This window comes from Alternaria rosae, assembly GCF_020736505.1.
Source record: "Alternaria rosae strain MPI-PUGE-AT-0040 chromosome Unknown BKA58scaffold_11, whole genome shotgun sequence".
Taxonomy (NCBI): domain Eukaryota; kingdom Fungi; phylum Ascomycota; class Dothideomycetes; order Pleosporales; family Pleosporaceae; genus Alternaria; species Alternaria rosae.
In genome coordinates, this window is record NW_025763580.1 from 806615 (window position 1) to 829029 (window position 22415).

The 22415-nt window shown below is 51.7% G+C and overlaps 8 protein-coding genes across 8 annotated transcripts; 4 read left to right on the forward strand and 4 right to left on the reverse strand.

Annotated features, from left to right (window-relative positions):
- Positions 1–1581: 1581 nt before the first annotated feature.
- On the reverse strand, positions 1582–3879 carry BKA58DRAFT_54190 (uncharacterized protein). Its single transcript, XM_046175491.1, has 2 exons — positions 3708–3879; positions 1582–3654 (listed from the first exon to the last, which is right to left on the reverse strand). Exon 2 carries the CDS (start codon positions 3628–3630, stop codon positions 1834–1836), a length of 1797 nt encoding a protein of 598 aa, XP_046020984.1. The 5' UTR covers positions 3631–3654; positions 3708–3879; the 3' UTR covers positions 1582–1833.
- Positions 3880–5191: 1312 nt separating this feature from the next.
- BKA58DRAFT_54203 (streptomycin biosynthesis protein StrI) lies at positions 5192–7155 on the reverse strand. The gene is made up of 2 exons (XM_046175492.1): positions 6376–7155; positions 5192–6326 (listed from the first exon to the last, which is right to left on the reverse strand). The coding sequence occupies exons 1-2, from the start codon at positions 7023–7025 to the stop codon at positions 5357–5359; spliced, it is 1620 nt and encodes a 539-aa protein (XP_046020985.1). The 5' UTR covers positions 7026–7155; the 3' UTR covers positions 5192–5356.
- Positions 7156–7509: 354 nt separating this feature from the next.
- On the reverse strand, positions 7510–9889 carry BKA58DRAFT_393639 (uncharacterized protein). Its single transcript, XM_046171108.1, has one exon. The coding sequence runs from the start codon at positions 9595–9597 to the stop codon at positions 7735–7737; it is 1863 nt and encodes a 620-aa protein (XP_046020986.1). The 5' UTR covers positions 9598–9889; the 3' UTR covers positions 7510–7734.
- BKA58DRAFT_54248 (uncharacterized protein) lies at positions 9845–11167 on the forward strand. The gene is made up of 3 exons (XM_046175493.1): positions 9845–10135; positions 10242–10474; positions 10522–11167. Exons 1-3 carry the CDS (start codon positions 9952–9954, stop codon positions 10927–10929), a joined length of 825 nt encoding a protein of 274 aa, XP_046020987.1. The 5' UTR covers positions 9845–9951; the 3' UTR covers positions 10930–11167.
- A 549-nt stretch (positions 11168–11716) lies between these two features.
- On the forward strand, positions 11717–13598 carry BKA58DRAFT_347257 (uncharacterized protein). The gene is made up of 6 exons (XM_046168450.1): positions 11717–11832; positions 11893–12266; positions 12324–12516; positions 12572–12601; positions 12656–13034; positions 13086–13598. The coding sequence occupies exons 1-6, from the start codon at positions 11807–11809 to the stop codon at positions 13161–13163; spliced, it is 1080 nt and encodes a 359-aa protein (XP_046020988.1). The 5' UTR covers positions 11717–11806; the 3' UTR covers positions 13164–13598.
- A 577-nt stretch (positions 13599–14175) lies between these two features.
- On the forward strand, positions 14176–15641 carry BKA58DRAFT_324601 (uncharacterized protein; the record flags this gene model as incomplete). The annotated part of the gene is made up of 3 exons (XM_046167968.1): positions 14176–14220; positions 14324–14726; positions 15007–15641. 3 exons carry the CDS (start codon positions 14176–14178, stop codon positions 15639–15641), a joined length of 1083 nt encoding a protein of 360 aa, XP_046020989.1.
- A 3533-nt stretch (positions 15642–19174) lies between these two features.
- BKA58DRAFT_444296 (uncharacterized protein) lies at positions 19175–19813 on the reverse strand (the record flags this gene model as incomplete). Its single annotated transcript, XM_046174055.1, has 2 exons — positions 19175–19514; positions 19575–19813. The coding sequence occupies 2 exons, from the start codon at positions 19811–19813 to the stop codon at positions 19175–19177; spliced, it is 579 nt and encodes a 192-aa protein (XP_046020990.1).
- A 251-nt stretch (positions 19814–20064) lies between these two features.
- Positions 20065–21256, forward strand: BKA58DRAFT_393650 (uncharacterized protein). The gene has a single exon (XM_046171109.1). The coding sequence runs from the start codon at positions 20096–20098 to the stop codon at positions 20957–20959; it is 864 nt and encodes a 287-aa protein (XP_046020991.1). The 5' UTR covers positions 20065–20095; the 3' UTR covers positions 20960–21256.
- The last annotated feature ends 1159 nt before the right edge of the window (positions 21257–22415 follow it).

Genomic DNA, 22415 nt, shown 5'->3' on the forward strand with positions numbered 1-22415 from the left:
GACACTCCATAGGTTCGTTCTCGAAAGAATCTGAAACGGCCGACAGCCACATGAACCATTTTTTCTTTGGATTTATTTTGGAAACGATAAAGGCGGAAGTGATGTCGAAAGCCAGAAACCGAGAGAAGCGAGGAGGTTATGTGGCCGTCGACTAGGCGCTAGCAGACATGTGAAGCCTTACGCGTAGTTTCAAGAGACCAGATATAGGGCAGACAGGACAAGCAGCGCCGACATCACAGCTTCTTATAACCATTTTTGGTCCAAGATCAGCCAAACGCCAACTTCATGTCGGGATCTGATCTACTATTTTCTTCATGTCGGTTCTCCAACAGACATGTAAACGCCTCTATCTTGGTTCTGGTCGCACCAGGCAGATCATAGACATAATGCTTGTCAAGTTCCTTTCCGGGAGAAAAAAGAGGAGGACAACATGATATTGTCGTCTCTGGTATTTGGGTCGCAGGAGCTTCTCATACGAAGATAGCCTTGTCATTTTGAATTTCAAAAGTGAAATTGATCAGCTTTCTTTCCGGGCGAAAAAAAGAAAGAAAGACAACATGCTGTTGGCATTATTGTTGTTTGGACCGACGAACCTCTCCATAACATGTGGTGTGCTAAGTTTCGGGTTTCGCGGCAATGAAGGTTGACCGCTTGATCTACCGGCCGAAGACGAGAGAAGCACAACATGGAATTTGTCGATGTTATATTTTGGACCGCTGAATCTCTCCATGTCCTTCAAGCTTCCTATTTCTGGGTTTTGCCGAAGGAAAAGGTGAACATCTTTCTTGCCCGGAGGAGACGAGAAGAACAACATGTTGTTAGCGCTGCTGTATTCTGAGCCGCAGAGCTCTCCTTCCCAGAAGACCTTCAGATTTTTGGTGAAGAATCGCAGTGGAGAAGAGGAGGAGAGAAGACAATATTTTCGTATTGTATTGTTGTTTGAACAGCGGAAATTTTCAAGGAGTCACCGTAGAATGTTTTCGGTATTTTGAGAAGAAGGTGTAATGAAGAAGCGAAAACCCCAGAGTAATCGAGAGATATTTTATAAGCTCAACGGAGAGAGCACAGTCATATCAAGTCGAAGATCTACTTTTTCGAGAGTTCGCCAAACATATCGTAAGTTTGTGTAGGTTTTTGGAAGCGACAAGGCAGGGCGGAAGGCCATTGGTGTATCCTCTGCATTTTTGGTTTTCCGGGGTCGCTCAGATTCTCCGTGTCCATCCGCAGGACCTTGTGGAAGTTTTGGTAATAGGAGGCCGTGTTTGGCAGACTTGTAGCCATTGGCGTATCTTGCTGTTCTTTTTGGAAGACGGAAAGACAGTCACATGTCTTGCATGAGCTTCTTTTGGAGAAAGGAGCCAAACTCTCATGGTTGCCACCACTTGAAGTTTTGGTGAATCAGGATGTGAAGTATGATGAAGAAGTCAAAGTATCAGAATCCCGCGCAGTATTCATACCCCAAAGACTCATCCCAAACCCCAGCACACGTGATGTACCGCGGGCCCAAGGTACCGTTCAGGAGCGCCAACTCGGAAGCACCAGTCACACCAGTCACACCAAGTATGAGAACCAAGATATTGATGGTGAGAAATACCATTGCTTCTGAACTAGAATAGATACTATCTGATCTGTAGAATAATGCGCGCCATGTAAATGCTACCCAATGGAAGAACGCCGTGCAATGCTGCTAAACTCAAGAAAGAAACGCCGCTCGATGCAAGAAAGAAGCAGAGCTTATGCTGACCAGCAGCTGTGTTTTCATGTCCCATCCGTCATTCCATCATACCTCATAGCCATACCTCGTAACCCATAAGCAATTACCAAACACAACTCTTAACCAATGCTCTTCCCCCTCTTGCCCTTGCCACACTCCCTCTTACTGAGCGGCTCATCGGGGAAAACCCACCCCCTCACCCTCTTCGCCTCCCTCTTCTCACCAAGCTGTGGCTTAGGAATCCAGGTATCCTTCTCAAGGTAGTTCTGCCTCGTCAACGCCGCGGGGCCACCAACGTCCATGCGCCAGGTTCCCATGCCCTCGAAAGGGTTCTCCTTGGCGAGCATGTGGAGGTACCAAAGAGCAAGGGCGGCGGTGAGTTGGATGTCGCCGGTCTCAGGGTGAGACCCAGATGTGGAGAGGCGGATGGGGGCAGAGGTTTCTAGGTAACCGTAGATGGGGACACCGGCTTGGGCATTGACGGTTGTGGGGTCGGGAGTGGAGAATGAGGATGGGCCGCCGCAGCGGACGCAGAGGAGCTCGATCTCGGTCATGATGAAGCCATAGCGGCAGCCGTGCTCGCGCATCACACGGTGGAGGTGAGCGAGACCTTGGAGATAGAGAACTTGCTTGGGTGGTGATTCGCTGCGCATGCCGGTGTTCCATTGATCGTAGCACTTGACGAGACCGACCACGCGGCCTCGGCTGTCACCGAAGAGAGTCTTCTCGTAGTCGGAGGGGTAGTTGGAGACGAACTCGGGTTGTGTGCGTTGGCCGGCGACGGGCTTGATGGCGCGCATGACCATGTGAGAGTTACCCTGAGCGACCTTGAGAGCGGCGTTGACCTTGTTGGCGTAGTAGTTGGTGCAGATGTCTTGGAGCGCAGACTCGTTCTCTGGCTGCAGGTTTTGGCGGCAAGGCTGGGGAAGGTAGTTCGCTGGGACAGGAACCTCCAGAAGAGGAAGCACCGATGGAATCGACTTGATGGTGGTGATGTTGAAGTCTTCCCAGCTGCGGAGGTTGCGGATGTCCCACCAGAAATGGTTGTTGATGCCGCGTGGTGCGCTAGTGACGCGGCGAACGAGAGATGGGGAGGGGTTGGTGGAGGAGAGATACTCAACCAGAGAAGATGTAGCAGGGACTTGCTGGAAGCTGTCGAAGCTGACATCGGTGAAGGAGGGGTACTGAACAGCTGGCGCAGCCTCAAACTCAGGGATAGTGAAGTCTTGCGAGCAAGTGGAGGTGAAGCTGGGCATGTCCTGGACAGAGGAGTATGTAGAAGGAAGGGAGGTGACAAGGCTCAAGTTGGACTGGGGAGCACTTGAAGCGGTGACATAGCTGGGCATGTTGCGGTAGGTGGGGAAGCCATACCGGCTGATGACCTGCTCATCGATACTTCCAGCAGAGCCGGAGCGATCATGGCGGGCTCGGCTAGCTGAAGTGGAGCGAGACTGCGATCCAACATACGAGGATCGGCGAGGAAGCTCGGGCTGCTGTGCGAATGTGATGGGAGAGTTGAGAGTGGAGAGGTTGAAGTCGTATGAGGAAGCAGTTGACACGGGAGAAGTCAACTGGCTGTGAGCATTGTGCATGTTGTGGTTGAAAGGACTGGATCCACGGCGGACCATCGAGGCCGGCCGTGAGTATGGGCTGTAGGCATAGCCAATGCTGGAAGAAGTAGACGTCGTCCTGCGATGTCTGATGGGGCCACTGGTGGGCTCGGCAACCTGATCTTGCATACGGACCTTGGGGAGGAGGATAGGTCCATATTGGCGAACTGGTGACCGTGGAGGAGTAGGACCAGAGATGTGAGGTTCTGGTGATGAGGCCTGAGAGTAGTATGTGACGTCCGAGCCGACGCTGCCCGGGATGTAGTTGAAGGGAGCAGTCGGGGGTGTTGTTTGACGGCTGTACATGATGAATGATGTGAAGCTACCGGACTGCTTCTAATTAGCACCAATGAATCAATCCGAGAGTAGAAACAAGGACTTACGCTGTGGAGACTGAGAATAGTAACAGGAAGAGATTATCGAATAGCGATTAATAGAAGAGGCCAGCTCTAGGTGTCTAAGACAAAAGCGCAAAAGATGGAGAAAGAAAAGGAAATGAGACACGATCGACTCGTCGGGCAGTGCTCTAAATGAAGTGCTTGAAGAAGCTGATGGACTGGCTGATTGCGGCGCAGACAGACTTCTTATCCTTACTGTTCCCCGCGTAGAGACACGAGAACCAACGCCCACTTCGCGCTAAAACATCTGAAACACGATCCATCGAAGGGCCAGCACCCGGGGACTTGGACCGGTAGACTACGTTCTGGCGGTCTGGCGGCAGTATCAGAGCATCCTTCTACAGCATTCGAGCCTCACGAGGCGCCTGAAACATAGCGTGGCTGCTGCTTGGCTTGGGCGAGTACGTGGCTAGCGAACGACTCTGGGTCTGCTATTCTTGCAGTGTTGCATACTCGATGTAGTATGGCGGCATGGAATGCTGCGCTGTCAATGGCTGCAGCGATGAAGTGGTATACCGAAGCGGTAAGCGGGCCAGCGACGCGCCTGCACATGGGGCGGTTGGATAACCTGAAACCGGCAGCCTCGGCGCCGCATAGCAGACTTCTAGTGTCGTAGTACACTGAGGGACTTTTCTCGATGGGCGCTGGGGCGGCAGTTTGACGTTGGCAGCGCGAAGGGACGAATCGACGGTCGTGGTGTTGTCCGCTTAGCGCCTGCCGTGTCGTCCGTGCTGGGTCCCGCGCTGCGTGGGGCAGCTGCAGCCCGTTAAGAGTCATCGATGGACGAGAGTGGCTTGATTGGACCACGACGCTCCAGCGTTTCGTTTCTGCGGAGCGATATGCGTCTTCCCGCATGCCCGCCATGCACGAACGAGTGACTCACAATGGGCGGAGAGAGTGTATTCACGACTATAACACGCTTCCTAGACCGCCCACACGTCGACGCGTTCACCGCGTTGTTGTCAAGCAAGTTTCTTCCGGGTCTCGGGCCTCGCCCACCTGCTGCGCTGGCATCCACCATGCCATGCGACTTCGACTCTATGCACAGCCCCCAGCGGCGTCTTGAGCATGACCTACGAAGCAGCGCAAACTGACGTTCGGACGCTCCCGAAGATAGCGCGAGTGTCGTTCTCGTCCAATGTACTACGAACCAGGCAATCTGACTGGCCCCAACCCATCTGCCAATCCAAGCGCCTGTACTATCAAACGTTGCACCCGGAAACGCTCTCGTGGAGAAAATTTCCAGCCCTACCCATAGTCTTCCTTGAGCCTCATGGTCTATTAAGCGCCCATGTCCACCCCTAAGCGGAAGTATTAGCCTTTAGCATGATCACCAAATATAGCCCAGACGAGCCGAAACCGGCTGAGAAATGGCCGTTAATTGCCTGAAAGCGGAGCTTAACTATCAAACGTGCCTGGGGCTAGTATTGCTTCATCGAACGCTGACAGCGGATTGGCGCGAGGTTTGGCAGCCCTCATTTCGGTTTCATGAGCTTCGCAAGAGCCTCATCCGATGTCATGATGGTCATGCCTTGATCTAGGCGCCTACGTACATTTGCCGTCATCTTCGGCGACCGAAAAGAAACTGCTTTCGTATTCTCCTTGCTCGCCTGAATTGTCATCATGCCAGGTAGTTACCGCTCGTGTAATTGCGACTCCACCGACTCGGTCCACCACTTCTTCCAGTCGACCACCTGGCGCTTCGTTCGAGCGTCTTCGGCCGCGAAGACCATGGCATGGCTCCGGAACGCTTCCTCAAGGTCGCATCCGAGATACTTCCGCTGAGCGTCTGACGCGGGCATGGCGCCAGAGTCGACAGCGTTAACCGCCACCAGGAATTGTCGCGCAAGCCCCTCGTCTCCGCCCCCGTGACCACCGCCTGCGAGATGGGGGCTGTGGGTTTTGGTCTGCCCGGTTGAGAAGTTGTGTACTTTGATGTTCTTGCTGTCGTACTCAATCTCACCCTTCGTGCCGTAGATGCGGCCCCGTCGTTCGCATTGCTTCTCTGTAAAAGCGATCATGTGGAATTGCGCAGTCTTTGCGCCCCGACCGTGCAGTATAGGTAGACCGTCATCATCTTCTGCAATAGGATCATCATCCCAGGTGATAGTGACCATCTGGTCATCGCAAACGTCGTTGTCCGACTCCCAGACGCATCGGCCAAACCATGGGCGCTGTTCAACTTTACCAATCGGTTTCTCATTGCTATAGTCCTCGGCCAAGTCTTTGAGAAGCTGCTTTCCGGCTGCTTCCTTGCCAGAGGTCTTATAGATGTCTTCAATCTCTGGGTTTACGATCTTCACTGGCCAATCCGCATTGCCGTTGTTAAGGTGTCGTTCGAGGTAGATCTTCTTCGCACTATAGTCACATTCCGGCTCGTATGCGCAGGATAGGCAGTTTGTAGCTGAGCCAGCCGCTTTCGGCTTGCGATCTTTACGGAAGAATTTACGAGAACCGGTAGATGTGATGTGTGATGGAAGATGAGGTGTCGCATTCTCAGTGTTCGGTCCAGGCGAGCAGAGCATCCACATTAGAAAATCGATGTCGTGGCAAGACTTTGTAAGCAGCGATGGCGCAGTCTTGGACTCTTTCCTCCAGTTACCTCTGCTCTCGTTAGCGATAGGGTAAATGGGAGTGAAAATGGACACCGTACCTCACGTAGGAATGACTGAAATGCCACCAACCCACAGGTTCAACATGCTCAATACTCAAAACATCTCCAATGACATCCTTCTCCAGTACCAAATGTCTCAGTAACATGTTATGAGGCGAGTACCGTAACACGTGGCAAATACCGAAAATCGTTTCTTTGGCCTCACCTCTACCGACCGGTGCTTTGAGTGCCCTGTACATTCTCATGCAGCTATCCAATCTCGTACTCATCGGTTTCTCGCACGAGATGTGCACGCCCATATCTGCGATACCACAGACGACTTCCTCATGCATCTCATCAAGCACGCATACAAACACTGCATTGATGCCCTTCTCCACGTCATGACCAGCACTTTCTTGCTCTCTTCTCTTCGTCTCGTACCCTTTCCATTCCTTCCAACCGCGGAATACTTGGCAATCTTTAGGTTCTTTCCCGTCGCCCCAGATGAACTTGCGACCTAAATCGGCGCGCTTGTAATCGTTAGGCTCGCATACCGCTGCGATGATGGAGTTGGTTGAAGATAGTGCCGCTTCAGCGTAGGCTGTGCCACGACTTCCTGCGCCGATGATGAGGACGCGGGGTGGATTGGTGAAGGTCTCTTTCCCCACAGCTTGGAGGAAGGCGCTCTCGTCTTCTTCGAGGCTTGGCATATTTTTGAGATAGTATCGAAGATTGGATTGGGATGAGGAAGGAACGGTTCGGAGTAAGACTAGAGACTAATGGAGTGCAGACTTGGACTGCTAAGGCTGTCGTTGCTCAAAACTTTGACGCAGTCTGTGTGAGCCTGATGAGCGACAGTCTGGTATCAGAAGCAGAACAATCAGGCTTGTGTCTTATGTGTTTGTTTATTTCCTTCTACTCGTCGTAATGAATGCGGGTTTAGGCGACTTGAAGGGCAGACCAATTGGCAGATGCGCACTGTGATCGCCTTTTCAGGTGACTGGTCAACACAGATGAGGGGAAATGTGAGGTTGAACTACGAGTGTAGTATCGACGTGGTTGCATTGCAGGCTAGGCACTCTCACTACTGGATGTTGCTGTTGGGGACGGAGCGCCACGTGGGGTCTGAACCAATGATATCATCGCTGATAAAGCCACGAGATAGAGGTAGCATCCACCATTCATGGCCAGCATGAGTGGTTTGGGGAAGTGCACATAGCTTTCGACGTGGGGAAAACCTGGACATTGTCATAGCTTGCTTCGATTGCATTATGTCACACGGTCTTCATTCGTGTTTCGCTTTCATAGCGAGTGATATCTAATCCAAGCCTTCCTGCTACATCGTCACCACCGGCATCACTCAAAGATGCAGTGCCACATGCCCGTCCTTCCTTTATACAATAGCCACTCAGAAGTAGCTCAGACTTTGTTCAACTCATAAAATAGCAAATATACATCCTTCTGCATGTTCAAGACCTCGGATGTCTTACTCTCCTTGATCTTGTCATCACTTATACGCCACCACCTATTGCTCGTCTTCTTTGACTTTCGCCGGAGAGGATTTGACTCTTTTATTGATGAAGCTTTCTCCGAAGCCCGCTCTTTAAGCGATCGCACACTTCTCGTACGTGACAAGGAATCGCTTCCGGTTCCTGTTTCAGTGGAAGAAGATGCCATTTGTAGTGGATCAGACTCGGACATACGCGGCGCAGAAGTTGGTGCTGGCCCTCTCGACGAGGCAGGTACGGTATCTTGTGAGGAAAGCGACCGTGTTGAAGGCGAATTCAACGTGGGTGTGGATGGGACTGGCGATCCGCGGTCGATGGTGTTGGGAAGATTTAGTGCTGATATGCGAGGGCTTTGCACAGCTGAGGGCGCTACAGAGGGTGCTGCTGACGGGTATGGGCTGGCTTGTCGGCTGTATGCGCCTTCAGTACCAAGTGTCGCATTCGTGGAGAACGGAAGAGGCTGGACTTGACGACGGAAGGATTCGTAGTGACCACTGTTATGGCTGCCCTTGTGTGTGACCATCCCAAGAAGACGATAGTTCTTCCGGTGTAGTATTCCGCCCAATGGTAGAGCTTCGGGGAAGGCGACCTTGGCGAGATTCTTTGTGGAGGCAGCACCGATGGCGAACGTCGATCGCGACAGATGTATCGCAAGAACCTTGGGGAATTGCGAAATGTACATGTGGCGCGCTATGCGACGCTTGGGTGCCTGGCTTGAGTCTGGAAGTTCAACGCCCTCAGGCGGGTTCTCAGGGTCGTCCTCTAATGCTTGTCGGATCTTCGCGATGTCTGATTGTAAGAGCGCTTGTGCATCCGAGTCGGTGGCCCGCGAGAGCTGGTGATCTTTGCTCCTCAGCGCATGCTCCAGCCGACAGCGCTCGCACTTGAAGTCGTCTATGTATTCGACCTTGAGCATTCCGTCGAGACAGGCGTTGAGGGAGGTGGAGGAGGCTTGCGGTACGTTGAGTGTCAGGGTGACAAAGGTCGATACGGAAGGCTTCGGCTTGAAGTGGCATGTCTGGCACTCAATCTGCGATTCGATCTTGCCTTCAAACGGGAAGCCCTCCTCATCCGCGGGTGCTTCATCGTCCTCCGGCTCTTCCTCTGCACCATTGCTACCAGAACCCTCAGGGGGTGCCGCGCCGAACTGACGTTCAATGTCCCTCCTTTCTGATGCGCCGTCTTCGGTTGTGATCGTAGCGCCTGCCCGTGTAGCCTGTCGCCTGGCCTTTCCGCCGGCGTGGTACTCGTCGCATAGGCGCTCGGTGACGATCTGGAGAAATTCTTGCGCATCCTGCTGTTGCCGGCTGATGCGGGTGCCAAATGCGTGCTCGAGCGATCGGATGAAGGGCTGGGGAGATATCGTCTTCTTGTATATGGGTCGCTCGTTCAGCCGGTCGAGAATCTCCTTGAGTCCATGGGTGAGGATGCCTCGCTGCAGACCCTCTAGCTTTGCAGGCCTTGCGGTCCCTGTCTCGGCGTTGAGTCTGTCGGGGTCCACATCATAAACTTCGGGTCCGTCGAGCATGCGCCTATGCGTCTCTCTTATGAGATATATGCGCAAGTCTGGCAAGCCCGCGAGCGCCTGCAGCACCGAATTGATGAAGCAGTCGTTGGCGGCATTGCTGAGGCCGACTACGCCCTTCTTCTTGCCGCTGGCTGCATTTGCGTCGTCGTCGAGGAAATACGTCGGGCCAAAGACATAGACGAGGGTAATGGCGGCGAGGGAGGCTCCTGCGGCGTAGGTTGCAATTGTGAGGGGCTTCTCAGGCATCTTGCGGCGCTTGTCACTTCCGCTACCGCGGGATTGGATGGAGAAACTGGGGTCGTGTAGGGTGTCGCGAACGCTGTGCTCGGTCGTGCTAAGGTTGTACGGCGAAGATGCTATGGGCAAGGCGTAGGGTGTGTCTGGCTGCTGCAGAAGCCATGGTCTGACTGCTGGCCAGCTTGGGATATTGCGCTGGCCGTCATCTGTCGTTTGCTTGTGAGGCGGGCGCAAAGTATGCCGAGCCTACGGCAAGTAGCACCGGCCACTCGCACCTTCCGCCCTCCGTCGCAAGGATCTCCACATCTGATGAACATCGTGCATTTTTCTTGAGATTAATCCAATCTCACCACGACACGCGCAATGGCTTCGCTGAGGACGTCCACGCTGCTCCCGCAGTGCACGTCATGCATACGGAGGGTGACGCGGCAAAATTTGGACGTTTGGGGGTCCCAGCAGACTCGCAGCATCTCAAAGAAGGCGAAGGAGGCAGAGCGCAACATCATCGTGAAGCTGCTGAAGGATGTGCCAAGATTTGGTCGCGCAGGTACGATGCAGCTACTGCACGAGTTTGACATGTGCACTCTGGCAAGCCACTGAAGCTGTCAAACTGACCACAGACATCACCAGTCAGTATGGCTAATACGATCAAGGCTCATATGTTCCCCTCAACCCGTCTCTCATGCGCAACCGATGGTTTCCCGCACGCGTCGCCGACTATGTACCCGCTACCCAGATGAAGCAGCTCAAGGCGCAGGACGTGGACCTTGCCCGTGACTTCTCGTATGGCGTCAGACTGAATCTGGAGGAGGTGGAGGAAGAGGAGGACGACTTCGCGAAGCAGCCGAAACACTACGTGCGGCCGATTGAGATCAACGTGCTCAGCGTATGTTCATATACGACCGTCATTCCTACGCATACTAACAAGAGCAGCCGGAACGATCTATGGAACTCCTCGACGCCTTCGTACCACCCACGATCGACTTCTACCGCCAACGAATCGAGCAGGAGAGCCAGTCAAGAGATCGCATGGGTGCTTCTGGTGCGGCAGACGTCCTGACCGCAGCTGCGATGGGCAAGAAGGCATCTGTAGACGCTATCTACGGATCCGTCTCGACTGCAGATCTGGTTTCAACTATAAGAGGCGCGCTCGCCCACAACGATGAGGCGGCTCGCGTAATACTGAACGAGGCGGACGTCAAGTTCCTCTCAGGGCATGAGGAGGGCGACACATCGCGTGTGAAGCAGCTGGGCACATTCAAGTTGGAGATACGGCTACCCGGCGTAGAGGAGCCTATCGTGAGGAATATCCGAGTTAGAGCAAAGACATCGGAATCATGAGGCTGCAGCAGCCGGTTGTTACGAGTCCTAGACCCTAACCTCGGACATCTGGAAAGGCCCAGAACTACACCTTCCGAGGATCCCTCCGCCTCGTTGTAAACATATACCTGTGCCATCCATGTCATGTAGAATTCCGCATATCGGAAAAATCAGACAACACCTCAATCACGATCACGATATCGCGCATGTGTCTAGTTCAGCATCATCAGAGCGACTTAATTGGTGGGACCTGGCGCCTGCCCTGACGGAGCTGAGTAACATGGAAGAAGTGGCTGGCTCGGTAATTCGAGGCGTAAAGAGATAGCGTTTTGCGGCGAGACTCGGGCAACATGTCACCTGTGGACTGCGATGATGCTTCACCGAGCTAATGTGAAAAAGACAGTCCACTTTACTTCCGCGCTGCCGAGCGAAAGCGGCCCCGCCATGACTTCAGAGCGCGGCCGTGAAGCATCATCGTGTAAGAGACCAGGCGCATGTCACTGCGCACAGCCATCACCCACTGTCGGGAGTGCAGTGATACAGCGCAGCGCCATCATGGTATAGAAAGAATTTGACGACTCAAAAGTCATCGCATCAGATATAGCGTATCGGGACTTTTGTGGGGTGAGGTTTGCTTTTACTCGAGCGTGGGTAGGTCGAGTTTGGGTGAGGGAAGCTGGCGCGACGCTGCACGCTGCGTCACTGCTGCGGTCATTAGCGGGGTGGTTTTTGTGGTCCGGCAACCCCACTACCATGTTTGAACTTTAACTAGATAGCTCTCAACACTGCGCAAACTTCTCTCTCCATACCACACCTTTCTGCAATTTCAGATACTGAATTGTACCCTCTATTACACACACAAACACAAACCCAGTACACACCCGATACAACAATCAACATGGCTTCCAAGGTCCTTAACGGCAAGTACGTTACATCGACCCCGCTCGCATGATCGCGACCTGAAGCTAACATCTCCCCCTCTAGGACTGGTGTCATCTACGGTGAAGATGTCTACAACCTCTTCAAGCACGCCCAGTCCGAGGGCTACGCCATCCCTGCCATCAACGTCACCTCCTCCTCGACCGTTGTCGCCTCTCTAGAGGCCGCAAGAGACGCGAAGTCCCCCATCATCCTGCAGATGAGCCAGGGTGGTGCCGCATACTTCGCCGGAAAGGGCGTCGACAACAAGGACCAGAGCGCTTCCATCCAGGGTGCTATCGCTGGTGCTCACTACATCCGCGCTATTGCTCCAGCATACGGCATCCCAGTTGTCCTCCACACCGACCACTGCGCCAAGAAGCTTCTGCCATGGTTGGACGGCATGCTCGATGAGGATGAGAAGTTCTTCAAGGCCAATGGTAAGTTCTGGCTGTACGAAGTGCATGGAGACAACTACTAACTTGGTATCTCTGTAGGCGTCCCTCTCTTCAGCTCCCACATGATTGATCTCTCGGAGGAGAGCAAGGAGGAGAACATCGCCACAACACGCAAGTACCTGGAGCGCGCTGCCCCCATGAAGCAATTCCTCGAGATGGAAATCGGCATCACTGGTGGTGAGGAGGACGGTGTCAACAACGAGGACGTTGACAACAACAGCTTGTACACCCAGTATGCCACGCCCCTCTACAAATCTCACCTTAGTACCGTACTAACTCCTCTCTAGACCAGAGGACATCTACGACATCTTCAAGAGGTAAGTTTTGACCGTTCGAAGTGCATGTAAGACATATACTGACTTCGTACGTAGCCTCTCGGAAGTGTCCAAGTACTTCTCCATTGCTGCCGGCTTCGGAAATGTACACGGTGTCTACAAGCCCGGAAACGTCAAGCTCCGCCCTGAGCTCCTCCAGAAGCACCAGCAGTTCGTCAAGGAGAAGACCAACGCCAAGGACGACAAGCCCGTCTTCCTCGTTTTCCACGGTGGCAGTGGCAGCTCTGTTGATGACTTCCGTCAGGCTATCTCATACGGTGTCGTCAAGGTGAACCTCGACACCGATATGCAATGGGCTTACCTCTCCGGTGTCCGCGACTACGTCCTGAACAAGAAGGACTACTTGATGACCCAGGTCGGCAACCCGGACGGTGAGGACAAGCCGAATAAGAAATTTTATGACCCAAGGGTCTGGGTAAGTTCTGATCGTACGAAGTGCATGTGATACATATACTAACTTCGCCAGGTGCGCGCTGGTGAGGTCACTATGTCGAAGCGCTTGACAACTGCACTCGATGACTTCTACACCGCCGGCAAGGCCTAAGAGGCTTCTGAACATGAAGAAGCGGAGATGATTCCAGTCACTGGGGAACGGCGTTGGCGGATTGGCATGAGAAGACGGCAGCGACATGGATGCGGTCTAGGGGTGTTGCAATCAAGGAGTTGAAGACAGAAAAGTCGCATGCCTAGGCATAGATGTTGATGAACGTTACGAAAGTCTCCTCGAGAGAATACGATTTCAGTTTCCCCATACTTGGCTCCTTCGGTGTAACGTTTGTCCCCTTCCATATTTTAGCCTCAACATGGTTCTATTAGCCAAGAGTACAATCACATACTGGAGATATTTGATATGAAATGCTAAGTATACAATGCCAGGAGTGGAGAGCAATTAAAGTATGACTCCCAAAGTCCTTACTTAAATTGCTGAGCCTGATACCACAAGCTGGCTCTCATCGAGTTCTGTAGCATGAAAGAACGAAAACTCTTTGTCATTTCATGCCCCTCAAGTGCTCGAATACAAAGCGTCTTACCACTTGCGCGTATGGGTGTAGTTGGCAGGTTGGCATGCCCGACTTGACAATGACATCGAAGGCCGACATGTTACCTCTAGATGTTGTCATTCAACTGTGAGTGCAAAGATTTAGATCTCCGTATCTGTTTCAATGCATTCATCTATGACATACCCTCGTAGCCATGCAGCCTACCGCAACGTGTCGGATGTCATGCTCGACACGTGGGAACCCCAATGCGGCCTAGTCCAGCCCTACCGGTAGCGAATCCCTGAAATCCCGAGCATGACATCACATCGTCGAACCTATGTCGCAATGCGCTTTCCCAAACTACGCGCAAACGATGCAAATCATGGCAAACGCAGAAGCAGGTTGTGTGGCAGCTACCGCCTGCGTCGAGTACTTATCTCGACACCCTTCCCCGCTTCCTATTCACTGCTTTAAGCCACACATACCCTGATACACCAACCTTTACGCGTCTCTCCATACCTACACACAAACCCCTCAACGATTATTAGCGATACACCAAATACCTATACACTCAACATGACTCTCGGCGACTCCATCCGTAAGGGCGTGGGCATGGTTCACGTAAGTCAGCCCTATCACCGCGATACGCGCCTAGCTTTACATCGTCGCTCTATCCCAATCCCTCGAGCTACTTCGATATCGCACTCATACTAACAATACATAGGGAACTGGCGAGGCCATCCGAGGCAATGCCATGTCCATGGTCGACGAAGCGAGCGGCGACAAGGCGAGCGCAATCAAGAACAAAGAGATTGCCAACAAGGGAGTCGACGAGTGGGATCGAGGCTACCGAGGCCACCCTGCCGACGCCGGTGTTACTCCTGCTGACGCTGATGCCCACCGCGAACGCATGAACACGGCCGGCACCACGGCCACAAACTACGGCTCGCATAACTCGAACATTGGCAACAAGGTCGACCCCAGGTACGACTCTGACCTCGACCACAGCGGTACCGCGACCGACTCTACAAACGCTGGACCGCATTCCACAAACGTTGGCAACAAGATGGACCCGCGCTTCGACTCGGACGTAGACCACCGCGCTGATCCCACATCCAAAGTTGGCGGTACGGGCTACGAGACGCGTAGATAGACTATACATTGAGCGCTTCAACATCAATATACCCCTTTTCCTCGTACCTACCGATCTTCTGTTACTTGTTTCCGCTGACGTCACAGCTCATGTTCACTCATTGTGTCATAGAGCGCAGAAAGGAGGAACAGGTGAGATTGATTATTCCGAACGGCCACTTATACTATACGACCTTCCTTTATCAGCACACTGCCCAAAACAACGCTGATGCTATATTGATCAAAAAGACTTTGCTGAATGGCAGCCATCACAAGGCTTTGACGATGCCTGGCACCCGCCATACGAATCCCAGCATGACCCAAACCCTCCACACGAGCACCGCGGTTCCATCGGCGGCTCATCCGGACTAGAGACTGCGAACAAGCTCGACCCTGTATTCACCGTCGGGTTAGACGAGGAATCGATGAAGTATACAAATCACCCCAACATCCACCGTCTCCGCGGCTCGATAAGAGGCGCTTCAAGTCTTGCGGCTGCTCAGAAGCTTGACCCACCTGAACAGACGGCACCGTATGCACCTGACGAGGTATATGCTGGTGGCCCTGGCTACAGCCAACCTGGCCCTTGCTACCACCAACTGAAGCCTACGCATCAAAGCAGCGTTTTGAACATGCTTGATGAGGATGTCGAGCCAGAACAATATCCTCCTCCGAATCGCGCTACTGCAGAGCCCGTACCGCAGTACGATGACGGCTCCGATAACTCAGCACAACCAGAGTCAGGAAGGTACTCGCCCGACTCAGACGACGAACTTCATCGCATATCTCGCCGCCGAAGCCGTAAGTTCATTCTCCGCAGACTGTCACATTTTTTTGTTGGAGGTGGCTCGCCACATGTCTTTCGCAAAGGCTTTGAGCATGTGGCAGCCTCAACGTACAGCTTTTGCTAATAGAATGTGATCTTTAGATGCAAGAGTGGATCCACCCGGCACTTCGAGGGGCAAGCCGAGATCGACGAGGAATCCTTACAAAAGCGATCTCTTGAATAGATTGGACCCTAGGGTTGATCGCGCTGCGGTTAAGAGGTCGAAGAAGAGTGATTGTTGCTGAGCGGGCATGGCTGTTGAGTGCTAGTGGGGCTGCGACGGATGCAGTATGTCGAGCTCAGTTGTGATGCTGTAGAGACATAAATGACACAATGTATTTCTAGTTCACTGTCCCTTCATCTGTGTCGTATGAACAAGCTGGAGATATTGCCACCACAACCATTGACGTATACGAGTAATTACGAGGAATGACCATGGTGATGATTAGCATCATCGACTCGATACTGGTACCTCACGATACTACATATCGGCAAGACTGTCACATGTCTTTTTTCCGAGATTTTCTAGCTGTACTCGGTAAACTCTGCAGCTATACACCACACCGTAGGGTTCTTTCAGCTCGACCGAATGCACATGTATTCTTCAACGCTGCTCATGACAACAACATGGAACAAGAACGTCCTTGCTTTTGTTCTGCTTCCGTAGTACGCACTAAGCTCGTGTGTTGAGGCGGAGCTATGAGAGGGTTTCCTACGCCTTTTGCTACTCTTTGGGATGTGAAGCGATAGGAAATCCTGTTATTTGGACTCGGTATCCTTTATACGAGGGAGAACAAGATTTAGGAACACATCATCATATGGTTTATGATGCTTTTCGGAGGCACACATATTACATCGTGCAATGGATTTCGATTGATATGGAGTCGTTTGATGTCGTGTTTAATCGATTAATTGTAACGACGGGAGAGGAGGAAGCAAGAGCATGAAAAGGAGTGACTGCTGTTTGGGCGGAAAAATCTTCATCAGGCGTTTGATTGTGTTGTTTGGTGGTTCCTAATTATAAAAGGTGAACACGGAGGATTGTGTGTTTAGACTCTTGAAGTGACGAGAGAACAGATCATGGTACTGCTGGCATGAGATTCTGAGTCGAAGTCGAACAACATGGTTCTCTAATGTGTTTCTTTTCGGTTCCGGATTGCATGGTTATCCAGTAAGAGATTTTGAATTCCACGTTTGCTTCTGGACGAAAGAGCGAGAAGACAGGCATCCGTTGATTCTACGGTGCTTTTGATTGTGTATTTTGGAAAGAAAGAGAAAGGACATTGCGGGTTTGCGGGCCATTTTTGGCAACAAAGCCATCGTCAATTTCGCCTTTGATTTTGGTAAAACATCGATGCGATGTATCTTGGTAAGAGAGGGAAAGAGGAAGAGGAAGCGGAAGCGGTGGGTCTTATGCACACGAGAAGCAACGGTCATTCCGGCTTATCCTAGTAGTTTTCGATATCAGTGAGAAGAAGGGTGGACAGCGCACACATAATACCCACCCCCTCTGGTTTTAGTAGCCTCAGATTGTGATGTTGAAGTCATGGCGGTGTGGTCCTGTCTTTTCTGGTGCGCCGACATAGAAAGCATGGCAAATGATTTGTATTTTGAGTCCTTTTGGTAGAGTAGAGGAGAGGAACATAGGAGTCAGAGATGAACCTTACTGGTTTTGTGTCGGGCGAGCGGAGAAGAGAGCCACATGGATTCTGAACCGGTGTCTTTCTGAGTCCACGACCATGCGTTGTGGTGCCTTTTGTTTTGGAGAAACGAGTGAACGCTTAGGTGATAAGGAAACAGCATCCAGGTCACAGAATGAAGGCCTTTATACCCTCATCCTTAGTGCCAGCCGGCTACACATTTCGAGGACGTTGAGCGCGCTCGTGTCGAAAGGCAATGACATCGTCGTCCGCTCTCACGTTTGATTAGGATATAGATCATACCGTTCAGTGTATCTATCACAACAGCTACTAGTAGAATATTGATCGACTAAAACATATCTCGTAGTCCCCAAAAGCCTCCACTGAGCACTATCACACCGAGTTTATTGGCAGCAACGCTAGACACCGCAGCGGATGCAGAGGCAGTGTCAGATACAGTATCAGTTGCAGTGGCAGACATGGTAGCTGAAATGACTTCTCGGTTTTCCTCAGCCTTAAAAATGTTGAGAAAACCAATTCCATCACAAATGGTGTCCTCATTCCCAGCACATGACTTATTGCAGCTCGCTTGATCACTCGCCCAGTTTCCGCCAACATAGCTGCCGCACCAACATTGATCGCCATTCTGTACACCAGCGAAGGCAAAACCACCTCGGCAGCAGCTGTCCTCTCACTTTGGTATAGTAAGGGAAGAGTCGCTGTCCGGGCTCATGTTCTCTTCGAGTATTGGCATATCAGGATCCTCCACGCAGCAGCCGAGTGGCGTCCAGACAGTTGGAGATGAAGCAGTAGTTGTAGTACTGGTGGTACTAGAAGCTATCGTCGTTGAGTATGTTGTCGTTGGGCTCGTAGCGTTCAGCTTTGTTTCGGTAACGATGCAATATGATACCGATGGGTGCCAGGGCTCGCAGTCAAGGTTCAGGGAGGGATTCCAGGCTGCGAATTCCTCTGACGTGATACCGAAGAACTTGCGAACATTCTCGCCGGTATCGCCTTCGCCATTGTCGTACCATTCTACGTAGTCTTTCGCTGTGTTGGGGTCGTATTGAAATAGAGGCGAGCCTGTGGAGATGACTCCGCGGGCTAGCAGAGCGATCGGTAGGAAAAAAAAACAGAGTCATGGTGAGATTCTGGTGGGATAAACCGAGTGTAGTGTAAATTTTGGATTGAAAGTCGCGCAGGAAATTGTTAGCTGTCACAAGGGCGCAACGGTTACGGCAGTAATTAGCGCCTAGTGCAATGCTGAATTCACGACATCCAACATCTGGTAGACGTAACGGGAAGGTCGATAAAGTCCAGAACAGTCAGGGTGCGGCACGGTCAGACTTTGACATGGCGCATACCTCCCTTACTGTATATGCGCGAGAACTACGCCGCATATAGTTAGCAACTTTATCCTCGCTTGGCATGTACAGCATAAAAGGCTGTGTGCTAGCGACTGCATTGCAGTGTACGAGATTGAGGTCTGAGCGTTTGCAAGAGCCAGAGAAATACGTATGCCAGGACGAGCTGAGCGGCCAAGGGCCATATCATCGAGGAGAAGACGATAACAAGAGGCTACTAGCCGTACGCCATGTCAGAAAGACTGCGCTTGTCTGCATCTAGGAAGTTTTCCAAAGCACCCTTCGCGCTGAAACGAGTTTAGGAACAGAGTGAGCTTACTCTGGTCGCCACTGTGTAGCGTCGCATATCCAGACGAAAGCCATTTTGCACTCACTTTTCGCAGCATCAATTCCATTGCCCGACTAATACCGAGTCTGAGCATAACAAGGTAAGTTCTGGCTGTACGAAGTGCATGTGAGACATATACTGACTTCGTACCCCTACCTCTGCAGTCGAACGCAGGTCATTCATTCCGGTTCTGGCGGCGCCCCCAATCTACAGTCCACTGATTAACGCTGCTCAGGGGCCCATCAGCGAACTCGTTTGCGATGAAATATGGCATTACCTTGGTGCCTCAGGCATACAGAGCATCAATCTCGACTTCCCCATCCCAGCCTCTGAACACTCGCTCAGGGTTTTCAGGATCGATGTAAAATAAGTTTTCCGGGCCACATGGCCAATAATGCTCCTCTCCGGCTCCGACACAGCAACCGAGTCCATCGAGAGGCACGATCCAAATCTCTTTTGCGTTGACGAAATGCGAAATGTCGTGAGTCTCAGAGTGGTAGAAATACTCTGACTGCATTTCGCGTGCGAACTTGAGGTAGCGGATGGACTTGGCGACTTTTTCGTATCTTTCGAAATAGGTATCTCCGATGTCAATGGTGTCGATATTGAGGTCAGCCCACACGTACCTACATGCCGCATCGCTACTTAGCATGCATCGTCTTGTCTTATTATATGTGAATACTTACTGCGCTCGGTAGTTAGGAAGAGCTAGCTCAGAGAAACATCTCTTATACAGTCCATGATTTCGCGCTTCTTGGCAGGCCTGGAGAACGGGAGGTACCAGCGTGGTAGTTGAAAGACCGAAGTCATTCGGAATTGGGTCATAATAAACTTTGACGTCTACTATGCGGGATTCAACTGTCATCTCCCATATCTGCATGCGCAGCTCGTAGGGCAGACGGGGGAAGGGGTGGAAGGTTGCCATGCGCCTATGAAGATTTGCGGTTGGCGATATCGAATAGCGCCCAGGTGCATGGATATAGGCCGACTTGATGTGAGTACACGGGTGCATTGAACGGTGTCGTGTTAAAGGGCGAAAGAGCGCATATATGTTGCTATGCGAGTGTGGCGCAGTCATCCTGCCCTTGCCGGAACAAGCAAGGGCGCATCAAAGAGGCTAGGTACCGTACCCGGAGGTGGGAGAGCAGGAGCCGCGGCTGCAACATCACTTCCACACCAACACCTTTCACAGCCCAAACTATCCAGTATGGAACAATGGCTCAGTCAAAAGGCGAGTGCCGGTGATAACACATACCAAGAATGCACCAAAATTCTCTCAGATTCTCTCTCCAGCACCACAGAGACCTCACCCGCCTCAGCCGCAGAAGCCCTCCTGCACTCTGTGAACGCCTCATCAAAACCCGCAGATACCGGCTTCGAAGTCACAAACCTACTCCTAGACACAGTCGCTCAATTCCCCTCTTCACACTCCCCCATCATCGCCCTCCTTCCCGCCATCCGCGCCATATCACCATCCCCAAATCCAGTCTACTACCACCTCGAATCCATGCACCGGGAAAATTATGACGGTATATCCGGACTACGGTATCTCTGGAAACCAGAAGATAAGGAAGCGACCACTACGCCAGGTGATAGATGGGTCAATTGTAACGTCTTTACTGTCAAACTGGCTACGTCGGATTTCGACGATGGGTACTTCATTTTTGGCTTCTTCTGTCTGAGGGAAACGCTTGAGACGAACAGGCAATTGAGAGAGGCGGAATTCGAGAAACATATTCGCCCGAGTTTTCTCGAGCGTTCTGCAATCGACGCAGAAGAACTTTTAAACTACGACCTCACAGCCGCTGCTAAATGGGCCATCATAGGCGCATCTCACATGTACCGTCTGGGCAACTCAGTCTTTGGAGAAGGTTTGCAGAGAGGAATCGCGGTGAAGACGGACTTTTGGAATGGTGAACGGGAACCGGGGCTGTCATGGGGAAGGTGGCTATTGTGGCAGAGTAGGTTTGAGCATTTTGCTGGACAATTGTATGTGAAGGAGGAGGTTAGAGTGCTGTGTAATGAGGCGGTTGCCGCGATTGGGAATGCCTTGTTTCCAAAGGTGGATTAGATGGGTTTGCGGAAGATGTGAACCAAGCAAGATGATGGAATTCATCGTATGGGCTTTATGTAAGCAGGTGAGGTGGGTTTCAATCGTGGAGGAAGGCGCAACTTTGACCGCGACATGTCGTCTTTATACTCAGATTATTCAGTATGAACTGCGAAAAGCTTGAGCTTCGTCATAAGATGAGTATGAGCAGGCGCCGAAGAGGAAGACTCATATAGGAAATGTCTCTAGCTTTTATCGTGAACTTTTCTCCACACCGCAGTCCTCGTTGAGTAATCTCACCTTTCAGTCACTCCATCCGAAGACATGGTTCACGTTTTGGTAAACTGCCAGAAGCAGTGAGGGATAAAAAAGAAGAGAGAGCACAAGATCTCGCGATCTTTATACCCGGCCTCGTCGCCGACTAGCCTCTTTCCGGCGACCAAAGTTGAGCCATGAGTGATAAGAAGAGCAAGCAGCACAGTCATGTGCTGTGATGGTTCAGCTTTTACCGACATAAATATACCGCAGTCATCTTTTGGTACATCCACAGGACATGTAGCCATCATGAAGCATACCCAACACCCTTGTTGTTTCTCCGCTACTGCCTTCAGACATGCGTGAGCTATGATGACCTTTCTGTTCATTTAACGGGTGTGGGTGCATTTTTGCAGGAGACATGTCCACGATCCAGGGTTGCTTTGGTGCGCAGACACTCATGTAGTCTGCAAGGACGTTTTTCGAAACGCCGAGGCCATTTGGCATGCTCTTTGACCATTTTGGTAGAAGAAGGAGCAGACAGCTATGGCCATATAGTATGGTGATTTCGATACTGGAAGCACATCCAGTACTCGTTGTAACCTTTTTGACTTTCCAGGAGAGGCAAAAGAACGCCATATGCGGTAGTCTCTCGTCTTTTGGTAAAGGAGAGGTAGGAATCATTGGCCATATTGAGTTAATTCTTAGTTGCCACTTCTCAGAGATATGGGAAGAGAAGAAAAGAAGACCTGCCATGGAAACATTCGGGGTGTGGGTTCCGTGAGCCGAACACATAGTCTATACAGAGTTCCCTTTTGGAAAACTCCAGGGAGAGTTGGAGAACACCATGTTCCAAACCCACAAAGATTTTCTTTTTGATCAGGAGAAGGCAGCAACCATGATGACAACGATGTGATGTTCTGGTCGCTGACCTTGGTAATGTTGTAGAGGAGAAGAGAGACCGCACAGCCATAGAAACGTTTGCAAATGAGTTCTGGCAGACGAAGCACATGCGTGATGCCATAGTGACGTTGAAGTATCGAGAAAAGGCAGGCGAAGACACCATCCAGGTAACAGGTTCATGTTTTGAGAAGGAAGGGGGCGGAAGAGACATGGTAGAGAGGTCCAAGACTTTATGACAAGGGTATGTCGAAGAGGAGGAAAAGACCGAGCAGCCATACCGCGTCTACTGCGACGTTTTTGTCCGCACCATGTCTCGATC

Bases quoted from the DNA above. Each gene is read 5' to 3' on its own strand.
- BKA58DRAFT_54190 (XM_046175491.1), bottom strand. From the start codon at position 3,630: ATGTACAGCCGTCAAACAACACCCCCGACTGCTCCCTTCAACTACATC.
- BKA58DRAFT_54203 (XM_046175492.1), bottom strand. From the start codon at position 7,025: ATGCCAAGCCTCGAAGAAGACGAGAGCGCCTTCCTCCAAGCTGTGGGG. The intron at 6,327-6,375 runs GTACGGTGTCCA...TAACGAGAGCAG, and splicing joins TTCAGTCATTCCTACGTGAG to AGGTAACTGGAGGAAAGAGT.
- BKA58DRAFT_393639 (XM_046171108.1), bottom strand. From the start codon at position 9,597: ATGCCTGAGAAGCCCCTCACAATTGCAACCTACGCCGCAGGAGCCTCC.
- BKA58DRAFT_54248 (XM_046175493.1), top strand. From the start codon at position 9,952: ATGGCTTCGCTGAGGACGTCCACGCTGCTCCCGCAGTGCACGTCATGC. The intron at 10,136-10,241 runs GTACGATGCAGC...AATACGATCAAG, and splicing joins GCCAAGATTTGGTCGCGCAG to GCTCATATGTTCCCCTCAAC. The intron at 10,475-10,521 runs GTATGTTCATAT...TAACAAGAGCAG, and splicing joins TTGAGATCAACGTGCTCAGC to CCGGAACGATCTATGGAACT.
- BKA58DRAFT_347257 (XM_046168450.1), top strand. From the start codon at position 11,807: ATGGCTTCCAAGGTCCTTAACGGCAA. The intron at 12,267-12,323 runs GTAAGTTCTGGC...GTATCTCTGTAG, and splicing joins GAAGTTCTTCAAGGCCAATG to GCGTCCCTCTCTTCAGCTCC. The intron at 12,602-12,655 runs GTAAGTTTTGAC...CTTCGTACGTAG, and splicing joins ATCTACGACATCTTCAAGAG to CCTCTCGGAAGTGTCCAAGT.
- BKA58DRAFT_393650 (XM_046171109.1), top strand. From the start codon at position 20,096: ATGGAACAATGGCTCAGTCAAAAGGCGAGTGCCGGTGATAACACATAC.